The 20,236-nt window shown below is 41.0% G+C and overlaps 1 protein-coding gene across 2 annotated transcripts in view; it reads right to left on the bottom strand.

Moving 5' to 3' along the window:
• PLCD3 (phospholipase C delta 3) overlaps nt 1–20,236 on the bottom strand; it is a 250,539-nt gene that overhangs the window by 191,867 nt on the left and 38,436 nt on the right. For both annotated transcript variants that reach the window (XR_014494095.1, XM_083376305.1), the window contains exons 2-5: nt 15,865–16,026; nt 7,164–7,392; nt 6,251–6,380; nt 4,518–4,743 (exon numbers count right to left, since the gene is read on the bottom strand). Coding sequence is in view for 1 of the 2 variants with exons in the window: in XM_083376305.1 (XP_083232431.1) it covers nt 4,518–4,743; nt 6,251–6,380; nt 7,164–7,392; nt 15,865–16,026 (747 nt within the window). In the remaining variant the exon portion in view is untranslated. The remainder of the gene's footprint in view (nt 1–4,517; nt 4,744–6,250; nt 6,381–7,163; nt 7,393–15,864; nt 16,027–20,236) is intronic.

Raw genomic sequence — 20,236 nt, forward strand, 5'->3', positions numbered from 1 at the left:
CAACTAGCAAAATACTAATGTGATGTAATCTCATTCTTTTCCTTCCTCAGTCCACTTTTTGAAGGATAAGGTGAAAGTGAAGGACCAAAGAAAATCATAGTAAATTCTTGCGAATGAATATGCACTTCTAACTTTTTCCATTCTCAATGGCTTTTTAATGTTGTTTTCTTTTTAGTTTAATCTTTTAAAACAATTGGATTGGTTTTATATTTTAATACTGTGATAAAATCATCAAAGTGCACTTTTTAAAAAAGGAAAGGCAATATCATCTCATGGATCTTGTTTTGGAGATGAATGAAGAAGGTAATATCTATGTTCAGCAGCCATCATCCATAATAGACCATCTTCTGAGGAATAAACATCTATTTTTGTAGCTAAACAGAGATGATAACTTTACAAAGACTCAAGGGCAATATCACATTGTTATTTATACAATGCCATCAACATACAACAAATGGAGCTTACCAAGAACAGGTTTAAAGATCCCTCCCCAAAGAAGTTCACAGTCTAATAACTGGCATACATAGATGAGATAAAAGAGAATGAGGAATGAATGGAACAGCAGTAAACAGGAAAATAATCTGCAATTATTTTAGGATGTGCACTAAAGGTGGTAACATTGAGAGACAGAAAGTAGGCGTAGGAAGGAAATAGACTTCCAGAGGCTTTGCCTTTAGTGGCTAAGACGGGTACAGGTTGACAACAATGGGATATAAATAGAAAGGATGTGGAAGCCCTGAAGATAAGATTGAGAAGCTTGTGTAAAAAAAAAATCAAGAGGTGAGAATTGAGACTAAAGATTTGCACTGTAATTTGAAGGGTCAAAATATTGGCAAATAAACAGTTTTCTCAAAAGAACACTAAGCTAATATCAATATATAGAGGTGAATCACAAACAACCAGAAAAAATATGTTGTGTTATGGATTCTTCTGATTCTGAGGAAAGCCCAGTGAATTCTTAGCCTGTAAAGGAAGAAGTTATAAGCATCCTGTAACCTGTGAATTAGACTGCACAAGTGGCTGCTAATTCAGCCTTGGAAGACTGCCAAGCTCTAAATTATATCACCAGTTAAAGCAGACTGAGAGCAGATATCTGTGTGATTCCTGAAGAGAAGGGGATTAGTCCAATTAGGCAAAGTCCCAAACTCTTAGCATCCTCCAGACTACCTCCCCTTGTTGGGAACAACTCTCCTGCTTCCCATCACTTTCTACCCCATATTCTATCATCAGACCTTTGCCTTAACTATTGGAGTGAGCTTTGTGGACTTCTTTGGCTCTTAACATGCAGTCTGTTCTTGCATAACCCTAGTTTTCTATCTTCAGCCTCTTTGAAGCAGCCCTGCACCTCTGACATAGCTTACATATCTGAAACTCTATCTTATCTTTTCAACTTTTTCTTGTTCTCTGACCTCTATCTCTATTCTGGCTTCTATTGGATGTGTGGTGACTGATTAATAAAAGCTTATAAACTCGTAAATGTTGCTTTATATTGGCTTGGCGTTTCAGGCTTGCACAGACATTGATAGAAAAGAATATTTATTTGGTAATGAAATGTCTGCAAGAAAACAACCAAGCTCAGAAAGCACCAAGAATATCCTTTGTAGTCAGGAAGGTTGGATATAAAAGGGATATCTCTAAGTGATATAAGTGATTTTAGAATAGAATTTCTGGCTCCCAAGCATTTGCTACTGGCTTTATTAAAAGTACCCTATCCTGTGCTATAAATTAAGCTGCTGTGATGGAAAATCATTCATGGACTTCTTCATGTAATAGGATAAAGGACTGTATTTCTGAGCAGAAAAAATGCTTAGGTATCTTGGTACAGCTTGGGCTGAGGTTCCTAGTGATATTCTTGTTTCTGGTATCAAAAACAAACTCCTTGGTTAAATATATTTGAAATACTCTTGTTCCCTAATACTAAAATATATCCACAAGCTGTTGTTTTGCATCTCAATTTGTTGGTGGGCCTTGAAGTAGACTTGCCAGCCTACACATGGTCTAGACCAATGTTTCTCAATCTTAGTATCTTTAAGACTTTTGGGAGTTAAAGTCCACACATCTTAAAGTTTCTGAGATTGAGAAACATTGGCTTAAGCAAAGGTAGTTATGGGTGCTGTAGAGAAAGATGAACAACTATTTTTTGTAATGTTTTGAAAACTAAAACATCATTCTTTGGCGGTAGACTGAAATGTTAAGGTCAAAGAAAGAGAGCAGAATCTCAGGGAAAGGTTCAGGTATGGTAAAAAAAAACTGGGGCTGGAAGTGTCATTGTCAATATACGACAAAGAGAGGAAGGCTTGGGAGGATATTAAAAGTTTGGCCTCAAAGAACTTACATTTCAATAAATATTCCCATGGAAAAATCAGACAGGCACCTGGGAATGCAAGACAGAATAGTAGGAGAAAATTCTAAGAGAGAGATAGAAACGTATCTTCAGCAAAATCATGATACTGAGAAAGAGTCCAAAGTGAAAAAAGAGCAATTCCAAAAGACACAGAAGAAGGAAACCAAGGAAAGAATAGGAGCTTTTAATAATGTAGAGTTGTTGCTGATCTATTGTCCATAATACAAGCATTGTGTATCCTACTATGATTGCAGCCCTGGACATTGAATCACAATTCAAATTAGACATGGAAAAGACAAAATTAGTTCCAAAAATGTATCTCCCATGGCTGTAGTTACATAAGTATTTTTGGCAGGGCTGAAAATGAACCAAAAGTTAAAGGTTAACTAAAATGTCATAAAATCTTTTGCTGTTCTGATTGTAAAAGGTTAAAAGTAAAAGACAACAGTAGCCATAGAATGGCTTTGAAAGTTTTTTTCTCCAAATTAGAACCTGAAGATAGAAGAAAAACAAGGATGAGCAAATGCAGGAAGAATGAATCGGGCTCTTGCACTTTTCCTTGTATAGAAGACAGAATTTAGCTTTGTACACAAATGCCTGTTTAATGTAGTGATTACAGGTCTAATTGTCCAGTTTTAATTTGCTTTAGATCAACTTGAAGAATACATAATAAATACCAATAAGTCACACTCAGAAAAGATGCCAGCAAGGAGTTAAATATGAGATCTAGGGCCATTTTTCAGTTGACATTTTTACAAGAAGACACTCCTCTTTATCTCTTACACTCCTTGTTAAGTATAACAATCTCTTCTGTACGCTGATTGGGCACTGACTGTATACTGCTACCAAGACTGAACTTGCTTGATTTACTGTTGTACCAACCAAAGTTACAGAGAAAAGCAATTATGGGAGTAAATCATCCTATAAACCAGGGATGTCAAACTGCCAGCCTGTGGGCCGGATGCATTGTAGCGAAACCTCGAAACTGGCAATGGCAAAAAGGTTGTGATATGTCGTGACACGTCACATCACATTGCGAGTTTGACACCTCTGCTATAAACCATACATGTTACACAATTTGGGAGCTTGAAGCATTAGGAATGAGGAGCTGGGCAAAAGTGACTTCTTTGCTTCTCCATTTCAAGGGTGTCCAGAATTTTCTGAGAGTAAAGAGGAAATGCTAGAGCTAACAACTGTCTTTTTTATGTGGCTCTTCTTTCACCTCATTTGTTTTGTCATCTAGGTAGTAGCACCTATTTGACTCTTGTTGGATATAAAATGAAGAAATAGATTTAGTGCTGATAAGTATTTCAGATATGACAAACAGAACATTCCAGGACTATAAACTATACTGGGATATATATTTTTTTAAAAAATAAAAATCTCCAAAGGTGACAGTGGCAGTAACACAAAGGAAAATGCATGTAGTTACAAGTAGACAAGCTCAGCTCATGGAAGACTCTAGTGTTATATTGCTGAGAGTAATTTTATTGTTGACGTTATTATCTAATACAATGAATTTAAGTTATAAAAAAAATATTAAAGATTGGCTGATCTATGGGCTGAATTTATCTAAGAGTATTTGCATAAATGGCAGCAAGAATGTCACTCAGGCCAGACTGCTACACCAGCACCCACATTGTCTCTGCAATATAGAAAGTGCAAGGCAGTCTTGCCATATCCCAATTTTGGTTTGCCTATATAATAAAATATATTAAATATCTTATCAAGTTTCTTTTTAAAATTCTAGGTTACAAAAGAGTAAATCCCTGGAGTATTTTACTAGACCATTTCCTGTATTTGGTATGCACTATTTCCTCTGTTTGTTACTTTATGTAGTACAATACTCAAGAAAGGAATTCAGTTATTAAAATCAAGCAAATATTTTTTTTTCTGCAATATTCCTAATCCTAGTACTCTTTATACTGTATTTATTACAAGCCTGTCAGTATTGGACTAATTGTCCAGAAGTGGGAGCAGGAAGAAATAATGGCCTTCATGCAACCTGTGTCAAGTTCTTGATCAGCTGGGATACCTAAGTAGCTCCGTCTTTCTGGATGTTCTTGCAATATACCACCATAACAAGCAATGGTTCTTGGAAAACAAAATACTGTAACTCGCTTGCTGGCAAATTTACTATCATATTGTTGAGGTACAAGTAGCACATTCATACCTTTCTCATTGAGCTCATATGTCTGAATGATATGATGAGCTTGCTGCAAGCTTGTTTCTTCACCCTGGTCATGCAAAAATTCCTGCAGTTCCTCAGCAGAAAGCACACAGTCCTCGCCTGAATATTGGTGGAAGATGTCCTCCAGCTCAGGCCGTTTCATTAGCCGTGTACAGAACTCTTCAATCTCACATTCTTCCAAGCGGTCATTGTTTGATTTGTCACACTCCTGGTAAAAGAGAGACAGAAGAATAAAGGAACTGCAATGAAAACTGTGTCAGAGGCACCTGATTAGCAACAGAGTGGCTAACATGGGAAAAGGCAACCTTCAGACTTTCCCAGCCTGGCAACTTTCAGGTGTACCGATACCATAATTCCCAATTTCGTAGCCAACACAGCTGTCAGGAATTCCCAGGATTTCCCAAAATGATATTGCTTTAGATACATTGAGAATTGCAATCCCAATGTATCTAAAGCATAACAGCTTGGGAAAGACTGCACTATACTAAGAGCTACCTGCTCTTTCTCCTTCACACTGCAATTAAATCAGCTAATAAAAACAAAGTAAATCTGCATAACAAATACATTGTTTTGACTGCAGCCGCAGAAACATACATGAAATTGTGAAAACTGTTCAAAACTACTTAGTTCAGAATGAAATATAATAAGCATTACGGCCTGGGACCCACGTTCCATATTATTTATTATCAAAAGTTGCATTAAAGAAGAGCATAAAATCACCAAATAAAGAGACAACACTCTTGACTCCATGGATTGTTTCGAGACTTTTGAACTAGACTGCAATACTGAAAGGCCTACAACAGCAAGAGTAATAATGGAACAGAAACTAAAAGAAATGAACTAGTATTCATTATGGCCTAGGACTGACCAAATACTATGTTTTGGGTGGGAAATACACAGTGGCGTAGCGTGGGTTGTCAGCACCCGGGGCAAGGCAACCGGAAGCGGAAATAGAGGGGCGGGCGGGCGGTGACGTCACGGCACTGCTGAAAAGACGCGCCCCGCAGCGGCGTAGACTTTCCAAGAAGAGTCGCGCGCATGCGGGATGCTTCCGGGTCCCTCTCGAGGGCGGCTGGGCGGGGCTCCGACCTGCAAGAGCCGCTGCATTCAAGCTCGCACGTGAGCCCCGCTAAATAAAGCCACGCATGCGCACGAAGCTAGGCCGGCCGGCCAGCGGGTCCGTCTTCGCTCGGCCAAACCTGCCAGGGCGCCTGCGGGGCGCTTGCGGTTGGCCTGAGCCTGGGCGGAGAGTTGGCCGCTTCTATTTATTTTATTCAGTTTATGTGGCCGCCCATCTCACCTGCCGGACTCATTTCGCTTTGCAAGAAAGAGCAGCTCGAGAGCGGAGCCAAGCCAACTCTGTGCAGCCCTTGGGGCTCCCTGAGCAGCTCAGTGCGAGCGCGCCCCCCCAGATGTTGCGGCCGGTGCGGCCGGCCCCCCCTGCACCCCCCACGCTACGCCACTGGAAATACATATTATATATATTCCTCCAGAAACTCAAGCCCAACTAACATTGTGAGGTAGATTGGTCTATGAAACAATAGTTCAAAATCATCTACAGAATTTCCACAACTGATAATGACTTGAACCTCAGTCTTTGTCTGACATTTTAACTAGTTCAGGAACTATGGGAAAGCATCTTTTGACTATAAAGCTTCTGCTGAAAAAAGCATGAAATATAACCCAGAAGGTGAGACAGAGAATTATATGAATACCTTAAAGAGCTGATAGGCATAGATGTCATTCATATCTATGTTTACTATTCGCAACATGTTTTTGATCTCTTTGAAGCTCATCTTATTGTCTTTGTTCTTGTCAGCTTCATGTAAGATGCCATGGATCCAGGTACGGCCTGATGTAAGGACAATGTAAAAAACTGGGAAGCATCTACCTTAAAATTTAAATTCATTCTCCTTCTGTCTTGCATAGTTAATTCGAGAAAATTGTGAAGATGCAGAAGACAGTTCAAAGACTGTATATCAGCTATCTACAAATATTTGATCGAGCAATTTCTACCTAATTTTTAAACATACAATTCAAATGTCTAGCAAATTCAAGTTGTAAAAAAAAAAGAAAAGTTTCTGGCCATATAACCTGTTTCAGGGGGAAAAAATTACTGCCTCTGAAGCCAATGGATTCTCCTTTATTAAGTAAGAGTTTTCAAACAGAGAATGATTACACTCCAGCAACACCACTGCCATAGAATTCTTTTGCTGATGTATTTTGGCCTTGGAGGCATAATCCAACTTTTGACTCTGTAGCCATTTCCCTATTTATAACGGTATCACAACATTCCCCCGCCATGGAAGATGCTATAAAATGGTAGGGGTAAGATGCTCCCTGATTCTAATTCTAATTGCTTTTTTTGTGCATCACCAGTGTACAGCAACTCATGAAACCAAATATGGCTCCAAATCCCATTTCAAATATGGTGCCATATGTATTTTTAAAAGGCAGATGTCTGGTACTTAACACAAGCTGAGGCATAGATTTTAAAAAGAGAAAGGAGGTTTTTGGAGTGATTCAACAAAATCTCCCTTTCTCTTTTTAAAATCTATGCCTCAGTTTTAAGAAGGAATAATATCTACCACAATTCTAAGTCTTTGCAGATGTAGAAAGAAAGGATATTGCTCAAGCTTTTCTCGCTGGCTCATGGCTTCACATCTGGCCATCAGTTTTGTGAGTCCTCTCACCCACTGTTGAACTTCAATCCCAGTCTGGGCAGCCAGATCCAGGTTTTTCCGTTTCCCCCTGAAGACTATAGTGAAGCACTGCTCTTCTGCAAAAGAACCACCAAATTTCCGAAGCCCCTCGGATTGGTAACCTTCACGTACACTTTCAACGTGGAGGATGGAGACTGAAAGATAAGGCATCAAAGGGAGTCATTCATGGAGAGAGATAAAAATTAAAAGTATTCGAGGTGTCTCAACTCATTTTCAGTGAATTTTTTTTCATTTGCCATAAGAAAGACTATAATTGCCTTGCACCGTGGGATGAACTGTATGTACATTTGATAAATAAACAAATAAGGTAAAGGTAAAGGTTCCCCCGCACATGCGTGCTAGTCGTTTCCGACTCTAGGGGCCGGTGCTCATCTCCGTTTCAAAGCCGAAGAGCCAGCACTTGTCCAAGGATGCCTCCGTGGTCATGTGGCCGGCATGACTAGACGCCAAAGGCGCACGGAACACTGTTACCTTCCCACCGTAGTGGTCCCTATTTTTCTACTTGCATTTTTATGTGCTTTCGAACTGCTAGGTTGGCAGAAGCTGGGACAAGTAACAGGCGCTCACTCTGTTACGCGGCACTCGGGATTTGACCCACCAAATTGCCGACCTTCTGATCGACAAGCTCAGCGTCCTAACCCACTGAGCCACCGCGTCCCTAATTAACAAATAGTTGAGCATAAAATGCGGAGGCAAAATACCCCCAATTCAACTCACAATATTTCACCATAGGGCTAGAAAAGCCTGTCTCTGAGACCCTGGAGAATGGGTCATTGGTGCCAATTAACCCTTCCTGACCTGATGTCTCTCAACAATATTGAATTCCAACTCCCATCATCCCAGATCAGCAGTTAGAACAGACATGTCAAACACAAGGCCCGGGGGCCGGATGTGGCCCACGAAGTGGTTTCATGTGGCCCGCGAAGCCATCCTGGAAACAGTGAGGGAATGGCCTCCATTGCCTTGGCCCTGGCCCAGAGACCCTGAGATCTGTCCCACTCCTGCCCAGGCCCCCATAGACACCCTTGATGCAAATGATGTAGAGCTGGCCACGCCCACCCAGTAGGCCATACACACTCTAGCCACGCCCACCCAGTAGGCCACGCCCACCCAGTAGGCCACGCCCACCCTGGCCATACCCACCTGGCCCCCTGAGGGCAACCGCAATGCTGATGCGACCCTCAATGAAATTGAGTTTGACACCCCTGAGTTAGAAGGTGCGTCTGAAGTAGATGGAGCAGTGTTTATTTGTAATATGAGGTAGTTTTCTTTATTTCCCAGCCAAGAGTCTATCAGAAACTTACAAGAAACAAAACTGTCCAGAATAAAAGTTTTATGATGCTAATGCCTAGGCAGGATGGGGATAATAATCTAGCACTTCTCGAAGAGGAGGCAAATCTCAGACCAGGGTGTGTTTTAGTTAGCACTTTAATTTATTCAGATGTTTCTCATTTACCATCTCAGCAAGACATTAAATATCTCTGCAAAAAAGTGATTGGATCCCACTTAAATATGACAGGAGAGAGAGCCACTGGCTTGATTAGCCAAAGAAACATACCATCTCTTCTCTGTTTGGATATCTCAAATAATGTTTATTAAACTTTTTGCTCTCAGGAACTCTTTCTATTTTTAAAAATTATGGCTGAGCTTTGTTTATATGGTTTATACAGTTAGTCCTCAACTTACAACCACAATTGAGCTCAGAATTTCTGTTCCTAAGTGAGACATTTGTTAAGTGACTTTTGCCCCATTTTACGACCTTTCTCACCACAGTTAAGTGAATCACTGCAACTGTTAAATTAGTAAAATGTTTTTTTAAGGCTTCCCCATGGACTTTAGTTTAGTTTTAGTTTTAGTTTTATTAAATTTTTATACCGCCCTTCTCCCGAGGGACTCAGGGCGGTGAACAGGGCATATGATAAAAATACAAAACTACAAAAGTTAAAATAGAATTAAATTAATGCCCAAGATAAAACAATAAAATATACAAATATTTAAAACCCAAATTAACTCCCCATCAGGCCAGGCCAGCTTGTTCAAACAGGTGGGTCTTTAACCCGCGCCGGAAGGAGCGGAGATCCGGTGCCATCCGGAGCTCCACCGGCAGTTGATTCCACAAAGCCGGGGCGCCCACAGAGAAGGCCCTCCCCCTGGGGGCCACCAGCTGGCATTCTCTGACTGGAGGCACCCTGAGGAGGCCCTCTTTGTGGGAACGCACAGGGCGGAGGGGAGTTGACGCCGGCAGCAGGTGGTCCCCGAGGTATTCCGGACCCATGCCATGTAGGGACTTAAAAACCATCACTAAGACCTTGAACCTCACCCGGAAGACAACTGGTAACCAATGTAGCTCGCGGAGCAAAGGTGTAACATGGGAGTACCGGGAAACTCCCAAGACAACTCTCGCGGCCGCATTCTGTACCAGTTGGAGCCTCCGAGTGGTCTTCAAGGGAAGCCCCATGTAGAGAGCATTACAGTAGTCAAGGCAAGAGGTCACGAGCGCATGAGTGACCGTACACAGGGCATCCCGGTCCAGGTAGGGCCGCAACTGGCGCACCAGGCGAACCTGGGCGAAAGCCCCCCTAGTCACAGCTGCTACATGATCTTCCAAGGTAAGTCGTGAATCTAGGAGGCTCCCAAGTTGCGAGCCCTATCCACGGGGGGTAACAGCTCACCCCCCATAGAAAGGGATGGAACATTTTGAATGTCCCGGGATGCCGGAATGTACAGCCACTCAGTCTTGTCCAGGTTGAGTTGAAGTCTGTTCCTCCCCATCCAGACCCGAACCGCCTCCAGGCAACGGGACATCACAGCGAGGGCATCACTGGGGTGGTTTGGGGTAGAAATAAAAAGTTGGGTATCATCAGCATATTGATGATACCCAACTCCAAAACCATGAATGATCTCACCCAGCGGTTTCATGTAGATGTTGAACAGGAGAGGCGAGAGAACCGACCCCTGAGGAACTCCACAAACGAGAGACCTAGGGGCCGATCTCTGCCCCCCTGCCAACACCGACTGCGAACGTCCCAGGAGATAGGAGGAGAACCACCGAAGAACTGTGCCTCCCACTCCCAATCCCCTGAGACGCCGCAGCAGGATACCATGGTCGATGGTATCGAAAGCCGCTGAGAGGTCTAATAGGACTAGGACAGAGGAACATCCCCTATCCCGAGCCCTCCAGAGATCATTCACCAGAGCGACCAATGCCGTCTCCGTGCTGTACCCGGGCCTGAAACCCGATTGGTACGGATCCAGATAATCCGCTTCATCCAGGACCAGAGGGAGCTGATGCGCCACCACACTCTCAACAACCTTCGCAAGAAAGCGAAGGTTGGAGACTGGACGAAAGTTGTTCAACACAGCTGGGTCCAAGGCAGGCTTCTTGAGGAGGGGTCTCACCACTGCCTCCTTCAAGACGGTGGGGAAATTACCCTCACTCAAAGAAGCAGATATCACCGCCTGGAACCAGCCTCGTGTCCTCTCCCTAGCTGCATAAACCAGCCAGGAAGGGCACGGGTCCAATAAACGTGGTGGAGCTCAGCCTCCCCATAATCCTGTCCACTTCATCAGGGGTCACAGAATCAAACTCCTCCCAGATAACATTGACAAGACCGCCCGTGTCCTGATCGTCAGACTCTGCCCAGCTGGAGTCCAAACCGGTCCGAATCCGAGCGATTTTATCCGACAGATGCTGACCAAACTCCTCGGCACGACCCTGTAAGGGATCCCCCCTCACCTCCTAATTAAGAAGTGAGCGAGTCACCCTAAACAGGGCGGCCGGGCGATTATCTGCGGACGCGATGAGGGTGGAGAAGTAATTACACCTCGCCACCCTCATCGCAGCGAGATAAGACCTAATATAGGTTCTTAACCGCAATCGGTCGGATTCGGATCGGCTGGACCACCAGCAGCTCTCTAGGCCCCGTTTCCGATGCTTCATCTCCCGGAGCTCCGCGGAGAACCATGGAGCTCGTTGGGATCTGCACCGGGTCAGGGGCCGCAAGGGTACAACTCGGTCCAGTGCCTCAGTGACTGCCCTTTCCCAGGCTTCCACTAAGGCATCCGCCGAGTTGTGAGCGACGGAAGCAGGTGGGGATCCCAGCGCTGCCTGGAACCCATCGGGGTCCATTAAGCGCCTGGGGCGGTACCATCTAATTGGTTCCGTATCCCCACGGCGGGGGGTGGTAAAACGGAAGACCAGCCGCAGGAGGTGATGATCCGTCCATGACAGGGGCATGATAAATGGAGAGCCCCCACCAAGATCATCCAACCATCGTCCAGATAAAAAAACTAGGTCCAGGGTGTGGCCTCCCTCATGAGTTGGTTCAGAAATTACCTGTGTCAGGTCCATGGCCGTCATGGAAGCCATGAACTCCCGAGCCAACTCAGATGACCCTCCCAGGGATGGTAGATTGAAGTCACCCAAAACTAAAAGTTTGGGGAACTCAATCACCAAACCGGAGAGGACATCGAGTAGCTCAGGCAGGGCTGCCGCTGTGTGACTAGGCGAAACGTACACCAGCAGCAAGCCCAACTGCGCCCCCGAACCAAACCTCAAACCTTTGCTTGTCAGAAGGTCACAAAAGGTGATCACACAACCCTGGGATATGGCAACCACCATAAATATGAGTCAGTTGCCAAGCCTCTGAATTTTATCACAAGACTATGGAGACGCTGCAACAGTCATGTGGAAAATAGTCACTTTTTTTCAGTGCCATTGTAACTGAATGGTCATTAAACAAGCTGTTGTTAGTTGAGGTAGACCTGTATTGATCCATTTACCATATTAAAAACTAAAATTGACACATTCATAGAATGTTTATTCATTCATGCAAAAATAACAATATTATCCATTAGATATTAACATAAAATATTTTTCATGGAAACAATATATTTTAACAAATTAAAAAAAGAATATTTTAATTTTTTACAAATAATTTCTTGCAAACAGCTGGCAAATAGTTATGATTTCACAGGAGCTCTACTTGTTATCTTCACCTAGAGTCATTTGAGTTGGATGAGATATGAATCTAAATAAATAAACTATCAGTAGTATAACATTGCTGTATAATAGGAGTCGTACTGGGCTGTGGACTATACCAGCAGTGGTGGGATTCAAATATGTGAACAACCGTTTCTCTGTGTGGATGCCGCTTCTGGAAGTCTATTCTGGGCCTGGACAAAATTAGCTACCGGTTCAGCCGAACTGGTGTGAACCGGCTGAATCCCACCACTGTATACTAGTCTGCGGCCCATTGGCACCTGGGCCATGCAAGCAGCGGGCAAGGGTGCCAAGCATCATTTGTGGATGCATGGGAGCTAGGTTGCACGCACAAAACCATCCCTTCTCTACTGCTGCTACTGCCACTGCCTGTCTATGAATCTAGAAAGGTTGGGGAATGCTGCTCTATAATCCTTTGCATTATAGGAGACATCTTTTCCAAATGAGCTTGCCCACCCTACTCATGCTGACATAATGGACAGACTGCAGACCCCATCATCCATGTAATTGTGGCAGGTGGAGTGCAGGAGAAGAGTCTCTTGTGCCACAGCCACCATTCCTAGGAGCATCTTGCTATTGGAGGCGAGATCCGTCCCCTCCCTCCTGGTCTTCAGGAAAAACTTTAAAAGTTGGTTAATGATTTTTTTTGTAATTTTATATTGTTTTTATAATTGTTTTTATATCTGTATGTTTTATTATATTGTAAGCTGCTCAAAGTCACCTTGAACCACAAGATGGGCAGCATATTAATTATTAATTAATTAATTAATTAAACGTATCAGCATTTCAGTTCAAGTGAAACCCAATCCTAGACATATTGGCCAGTTTGCCTTTCAATACTTCCCACTATTTAAGAAATGCCTTTCACTTCTATCTCACCATATATGTGGATCAGTTAGTATTTTTGAGAATTCTAGTTTGTGGGATTTAAATCTCCATGTCTAACATAGCAACATAAAGAAGGAAAAGGTACAGTATAGTAGTTACTTTTGATTATCCTTGTGGGTGAACTCCTAGTCTGACTGATGATTTCAGAAAGAGGGCTCTTAGTATTATACATCGAAAACATTGTGCAGTTTTTCAATATGTGTTTCTAATCAGATATTCTCTGGAAAGAAAACCAGTACAGTGGAAGTAGTGGAAAAGAATGGGAGAATAATTAATGTAAGGCAATTTCAGCATTTTATATAAAAAGAGGGAAGGTGGGTTTGCATAGTTGTGATAGGATGTTTAATAGATATTAAGAGCATGGCAGAAAGAGGAAAACTGTTATTACAGGGAGTTGCAGTATGTGATTTTATTCAGGAGAGGAAGAAACATTGAAACTAACTCCACCTTTATATCAGGAATAAATTCATCTGGAAAATTGCTTTCACAACTTTTCAAGATTTGGTTATGTTACCCTATTAGCAATTAAAATCTTTTCAGAAATTCCAGTAGTTTTGTTTCCAGGTAAGGATCTATAGCTGACATCCATGAAGGACCAAGAATGACTGGCTGTCGCCTTTCTGGACAAAGAAGATATTGTGAGACCACCCACAAGCATCCTGGACAGTTGCTCCTCATGAGAAGAATGTATGTCTGGCCTAGTAAATTACCCATTGACAGAGATGGATAACAAGACCACCTGACTGACAGTTATCACAGGCAATTTTACTATCACATGCCCAAGCAAGTCTGTATTTTTTAAATAAAACTATATCTAAGCTCTTATATTTAGTAGCCAAGCAACATTTCAATATATTTAATCTCCCTGCAATTTGCCCTTGCCTCACCCTGTCCTAATAAAGTGGTTACCTTTCAAAATGCATTCTATTGAGGCATTGCCCTACCCCTATCAAGTAAAAAAAAATGTCCAAAGAAAACAATTAAACACATGCCTTCCTATGTCACACCCTGTTCTCAGAGGAATCAACCATGAGTAACTCATACAGGAGTCAGGAGAGTACAAGTATTTCTTGTTTGTGAATGGGAAGAGTTACTTTTACAAATTAACAGACTAAGCCATGAATGAGGAAGTCCTCAGCCATAATTCTTTTTATATAATTGATTCCTCTCTTCCTTCTTTCTCCTCCTTTTTTCTTTTTAAAGAATATTTTAATTGTTTTCAGTATAGGTAAAAAGATAAGTCAGAAACAAAAAAATAAAATGGAAGAATGCAAAAACATAAGTCATATCCATTATATAATAACTCAGTCCTTAAACAACATATTTAATTCTGACCATGTGGAAAAATGGTGGTCCACTTCAGAGTTCATAAGTAAACACATATCTTAATCAAAGATTTAAAGTCATGTATGGCAGAAACTTTTCACTGAAGTAAAACAAACATTTAACTCCTTAAACATTATTACATAAATTCTGAATTTTTTATACAGTTCAATATCACCTGTAAGCCTTATTTAATTACAGCACAATTAACAGTGTGGTAGATAGAAATTAAATTAATGCAAATTTTGTCTATCACTGCAACTTTTTTCCTTAGAAGAGGATCAGAATTAAAAGGCTTCATTATTTAATGAATATTGATATAGTTATAAGCACTAAGAAAAATAGTAGACAGAGAAAGAACAAACGTAATGAGCACTATTTTTTAGAGTTAAACCTTTGTTTGTTTTCATTTTCTTTATACAAATTGGATTACCAGACCCACAGATATTGTATAAAACATTTAAAAATTTTAACAATAAAAGGAAAAAATGGTGAGAAATATAAGCCCACGTGAAATTAATTAAAGTTAAGATGGTTGCTGTCATTGTTTTATCTGGGATCTGGTAAACTAAAATGTGATAGGATTGCTGAAATATTTTACTCTGTATAACAAAGTCTGTGTGGTATTCTATATCAACTGAAAATCATTAATCTTTTGTAAAAAGATATGAAAGTAATTTTGATCTGCCTTCAAGCTCCATTTTTCCATATTTGAATAAACATTTCATATCTGACTCAGATGGGAAGCTGAAAATGACAACTAGTGTTTACAAACAAGAAAAGCTTGAATTAAAATGATCTGATGAGAGTTTTATATTGAATTACATTAATCCCAGGAAAAACAAAATCTAGCTATACCTGTGAGGAAATAATACTGTCAAAGACAAAGCCAGGATTTTTTTAAAAGATGGACAGGCCTATCTTTTTTCTGTTTTGTCACAGACACTGATCGGGGCATCCAATAAGGATCTCAAATAAACAATCTCTACGACGATATATTAACATTTTATCCCAAAATGGTGGAAATCTCTGAAGCTGTAGATCAGAAGGAATCCTATAATACTTGACCCATAATTAGAAAGATTTGTGCATGTGTGTTTGTGTACGTCCTTTTCTCTCTATCACTATAGTCTTTTTCCATGCCAAATTTCATGAATTACCATCTTTTCTCATCAACATCAATTTTCCAACTTATTGCGTATCAACATTGAACTGTCAAAGACAGAAAGATGTCTGAATTCTTAATTCTGGAATAAGAAACAGTACGATTTTTCTAAGTGTTTAGGCCAGAAATATTGCCAATACTAAATCATAAGAATTTAATTTAAACAGGTGGGATTAATACACTTAGTAAAATTCAGCATCAAACACTTGTAAATACTTTGAAACTTACAAATATGTTTGGAGTGAGCCTTTTTAAAACGAGTCTCAAACCAAATGGACATCCCATCTTCAAGAAGCCGGAACAGCCTTTGTTTCTGGGGCTGATAAGTCTTGACTTTCCAGAAAAAGGTTCCTTGCAGCATGACTTTAATATCTTCATCATCTGTCAAGCCTGGAGAGAAGGTGGCAGGGGGAAAAGATTAAACAAATGTGGTACTTAATGTGCATCCTGAAATAAAAGAGTAGGAGGCATTGCCTTTTACCATGATTTAGAACTCAGCTCCAGGAACTTTGCTTTCTGGGCAAACCTTGGAACTTGTAAAACACTAGGACAAATGAAATTTTCACTTATCTACAATTAGCTAACACCATCTAGAAGAATTCAAGAGGCAAGAAAACACTACAGTTGCAAGTTTCCTTTCTCCCCATCTTTTGGTTTTAAAAAGCCTGTATCCTGACATTTTGGGAAAAAAAATCATTTTATGTGTAGCTTGGAAAGTCTCACAATACTTCTTAAGACAGAATTATCAATGTCTAAACTGCACATCTTCTGATTCTTTGTCAACACCAATATGATTCAGAACAATGATGCAATAAAAAAATGAGTCAATACTCAATTTCCAGAGCAGGCAAATCCAAAGATCAGAAGAAGATAAAGACAAAAGCAGGGTGATGGTCAGGTTTCACATCCAAAAGACAAAGCACAGGCAATTACTCAAAAAGGCAATTTATTCGGGTTGATGAATCAAATCAAGATCAAAATCATATAGAGCAAGTCATGTCTTTACTGGGTCCTGAATCTATTGATCCAAATTGTTGTACTGTACTCCAATGACAGCATAGATTTTGATAATAGCAAAGACTAGCCAGAAACTGCCATTCTCAAGATCTGAATCTCATGCAAAGAAAGAATTGCAAACTTGGAATTTATAGTTGGCATCAAATGTAGCCACCTACCTTTTGATCTGGCCTACCTATTTCAACAGTATAATTACTAATAAGCAGGAGTTGCTCTAGCTGCTAGTAGACTTCCAAGCTTCCAAGGTGCTAGTTGTTCCCTACAATGGCCTTAGAAGATCTTCTACCCTACACTTTCATATATTCTCTAGCTATGAGAGGATGTATTAAATGCCTGCTCATGAAAATCTGTGGGGTTCAGGATCCAGAAAGTAATATTTTCCTCATTCAGAAACAGCTGGCCTCCTGAGGTCACCTTCTCATCCTTTAACAAACAGATGGAAAAAGAAGTCCTTTTCCACAGGACATTCGGAGACGTTTAACTTAGGACAGTGACAGATATTTTTTTAAAATATTTTGTTTGCATCTTATTGGGATTTTATGTCTTAAAATTAGGAGGTATACATACTGTGATAGTAAACCTGAAATCAGGCAAGAAAACTAAGACTACGCATCATGTTTGTATCCTATCGGTAAGCAAGAAGCCTTCCACATCAACAAGTTTATCCTAACCCTAACTCTAGATGGATAACTCTACCTAACTGGAAAGTAGAGGAATATTTAGTTTGATGACTAAGGGGATGGGCAAATCTGTTCAAATTGGCAAATGTAAGTCATTCCAGGTTTGAACAGCCACTGTGACTTGGATATGCTGAAACATAATTCCTGTCCTATAATTATAATTCCTGAATTATAATTATAGTTCATCTTCAGCCTTCAGAAGATGATTGGAACATGGAAAACATAGAAACACTGGCAAAATGCACAGAAGAGAGAGGTAGCTCTATATTACTTTTCATTGCGGTTTAAACTTTCTAAAAATGAAAGCAAAAAAAGAGCAGCATTATATTTGGAATGAGGAAAATAAAAATGGAAATACAAACAATGAATTTCCACACACAGTAAATATGTCCATTTACAGAATGCATATGACTAAATATATTGAGATGGATACTTTAATCCATAGATGCAAAGTTATTGTACCTTTTATTCCTGAAAAATAGACAAAAACTATGGTTAATCCCTATTGCCAGTTTATGATGCCCAGAGGGACAAATATATAGGGATTATAATTTAATTTAATTTTAATTTATTAATATTTCTATACCGCCCTTCTCCCGAAGGACTCAGGGCGGTGTACAGGGCAAGAATAAAACACAAAGCTACAAAAATTAAAAAGTAATTAAATACATGCCCAACAATAAATACATTAATAAAACCCCAATAAAATGATAGTAAAACCCCACCAATCCCCCTCAGGCCAGGCCGGCTTGTTCGAACAGGTATGTTTTCAGATCGCGGCGAAAGGAGCGAAGATCGGGCGCCGTCCGGAGCTCAACCGGTAACTGGTTCCATAGCTCCGGGGCGCCCACAGAGAAAGACCTCCCCCTGGGGGCCACCAATCTACATTCTCTGACCGGTGGCACCCTGAGGAGGCCCTCTCTGTGGGAACGCACAGGGCGGAGGGAAGTTGACGCCGGCAGCAGGTGTTCCCTGAGGTACTCCGGACCCCTGCCATGTAGGGCTTTAAACACCATGACTAGTACCTTGAATCTCACCCGGAAGACAACTGGCAACCAATGCAGCTCACGGAGCAGAGGTGTAACATGGGAGTATCGGGAAACTCCCAACACAACTCTCGCGGCTGCATTCTGTGCCAGTTGGAGCTTCCGGGTGGTCCTCAAGGGCAGCCCCATGTAGAGAGCGTTGCAGTAGTCTAGTCGAGAGGCCACGAGCGCGTGAGTGACTGTGCATAGATCATCCCGGCTTAGATAGGGCCGCAACTGGCGCACCAGGCGAACCTGGGCGAAAGCCCCCCTAGTCACAGCTCCTATGTGGTCTTCCAGAGTGAGCCGTGAATCTAGGAGGACTCCCAAGTTGCGAGCCCTATCTACAGGGGGTAATAATTCACCCCCCATAGAAGGAGATGGAATGTCCGAATAAACCCGGGATGAAGGTATGCAAAGCCACTCGGTCTTGTCGGGGTTGAGTTGAAGTCTGTTCCTCCCCATCCAGACCCGAACCGCCTCCAGGCAACGGGACATCACGGTGAGGGCATCACTGGGGTGGTTTGGGGTCGAAAAGAAAAGCTGATGATACCCAACTCTAAAACCACGAATGATCTCACCCAGCGGTTTCATATAGATGTTGAACAGGAGAGGCGAGAGGACCGACCCCTGAGGAACTCCACATTATACTCAATATTTAATCTCCAGTTAAAAGGCTTAATAGCCAAATTAAAGACTGATTTTTCTGCCACATTCAGGGAGGGCAATTGTGTTGAAGGAGCTTTATATTTCTTACTAAATTATTATCCTCCACTTTCTGCTGGGGCTTTCATAGTTTAAATGTTTGGATAACAGAAAAAAATGCAAAACAAAGAGACATTCCAAAAGCAGGTGGGGCAGGTATTTTTCTCTCCCACGCCTGGTCTTAGTATTTATACATCAAAAACATTGTGCAGTTTTTCAATGTGTTTCTAATCAGATATTCTCTGGAAAGAAAACCAGTACAGTGGAAGTAGTGGAAAAGAATGGGAGAATAATTAATGTAAGGCAATTTCAGCATTTTATATAAAAAGAGGGAAGGTGGGTTTGCATAGTTGTGATAGGATGTCTAATAGATATTAAGAGCATGGCAGAAAGAGGAAAACTGTTATTACAGGGAGTTGCAGTATGTGATTTTGTTCAGGAGAGGAAGAAACATTGAAACTAACTCCACCTTTATATCAGGAATAAATTCATCTGGAAAATTGCTTTTACAACTTTTCAAGATTTGGTTATGTTACCCTATTAGCAATTAAAATCTTTTCAGAAATCCCAGTAGTTTTGTTTCCAGGTAAGGATCTATAGCTGACATCCATGAAGGACCAAGAATGGCTGGCTGTCGCCTTTCTGGACAAAGAAGATATTGTGAGACCACCCACAAGCATCCTGGACAGTTGCTCCTCATGAGAAGAATGTATGTCTGGCCTAGTAAATTACCCATTGACAGAGATGGATAACAAGACTACCTGACTGACAGTTATCACAGGCAATTTTACTGTCACATGCCCAAGCAAGTCTGTATTTTTAAATAAAACTATACCTAAGCTCTTATATTTAGTAGCCAAGCAACAATTCAATATATTTAATCTCCCTGCATTATAATTATAGTTCATCTTCAGCCTTCAGAAGATGATTGGAACATGGAAAACATAGAAACACTGGCAAAATGCACAGAAGAGAGAGGTAGCTCTATATTACTTTTCATTGCGGTTTAAACTTTCTAAAAATGAAAGCAAAAAAAAGAGCAGCATTATATTTGGAATGAGGAAAATAAAAATGGAAATACAAACAATGAATTTCCACACACAGTAAATATGTCCATTTACAGGATGCATATGACTAAATATATTGAGATGGATACTTTAATCCATAGGATGC

This window comes from Vipera ursinii, assembly GCF_947247035.1.
Source record: "Vipera ursinii genome assembly, chromosome: Z".
Taxonomy (NCBI): domain Eukaryota; kingdom Metazoa; phylum Chordata; class Lepidosauria; order Squamata; family Viperidae; genus Vipera; species Vipera ursinii.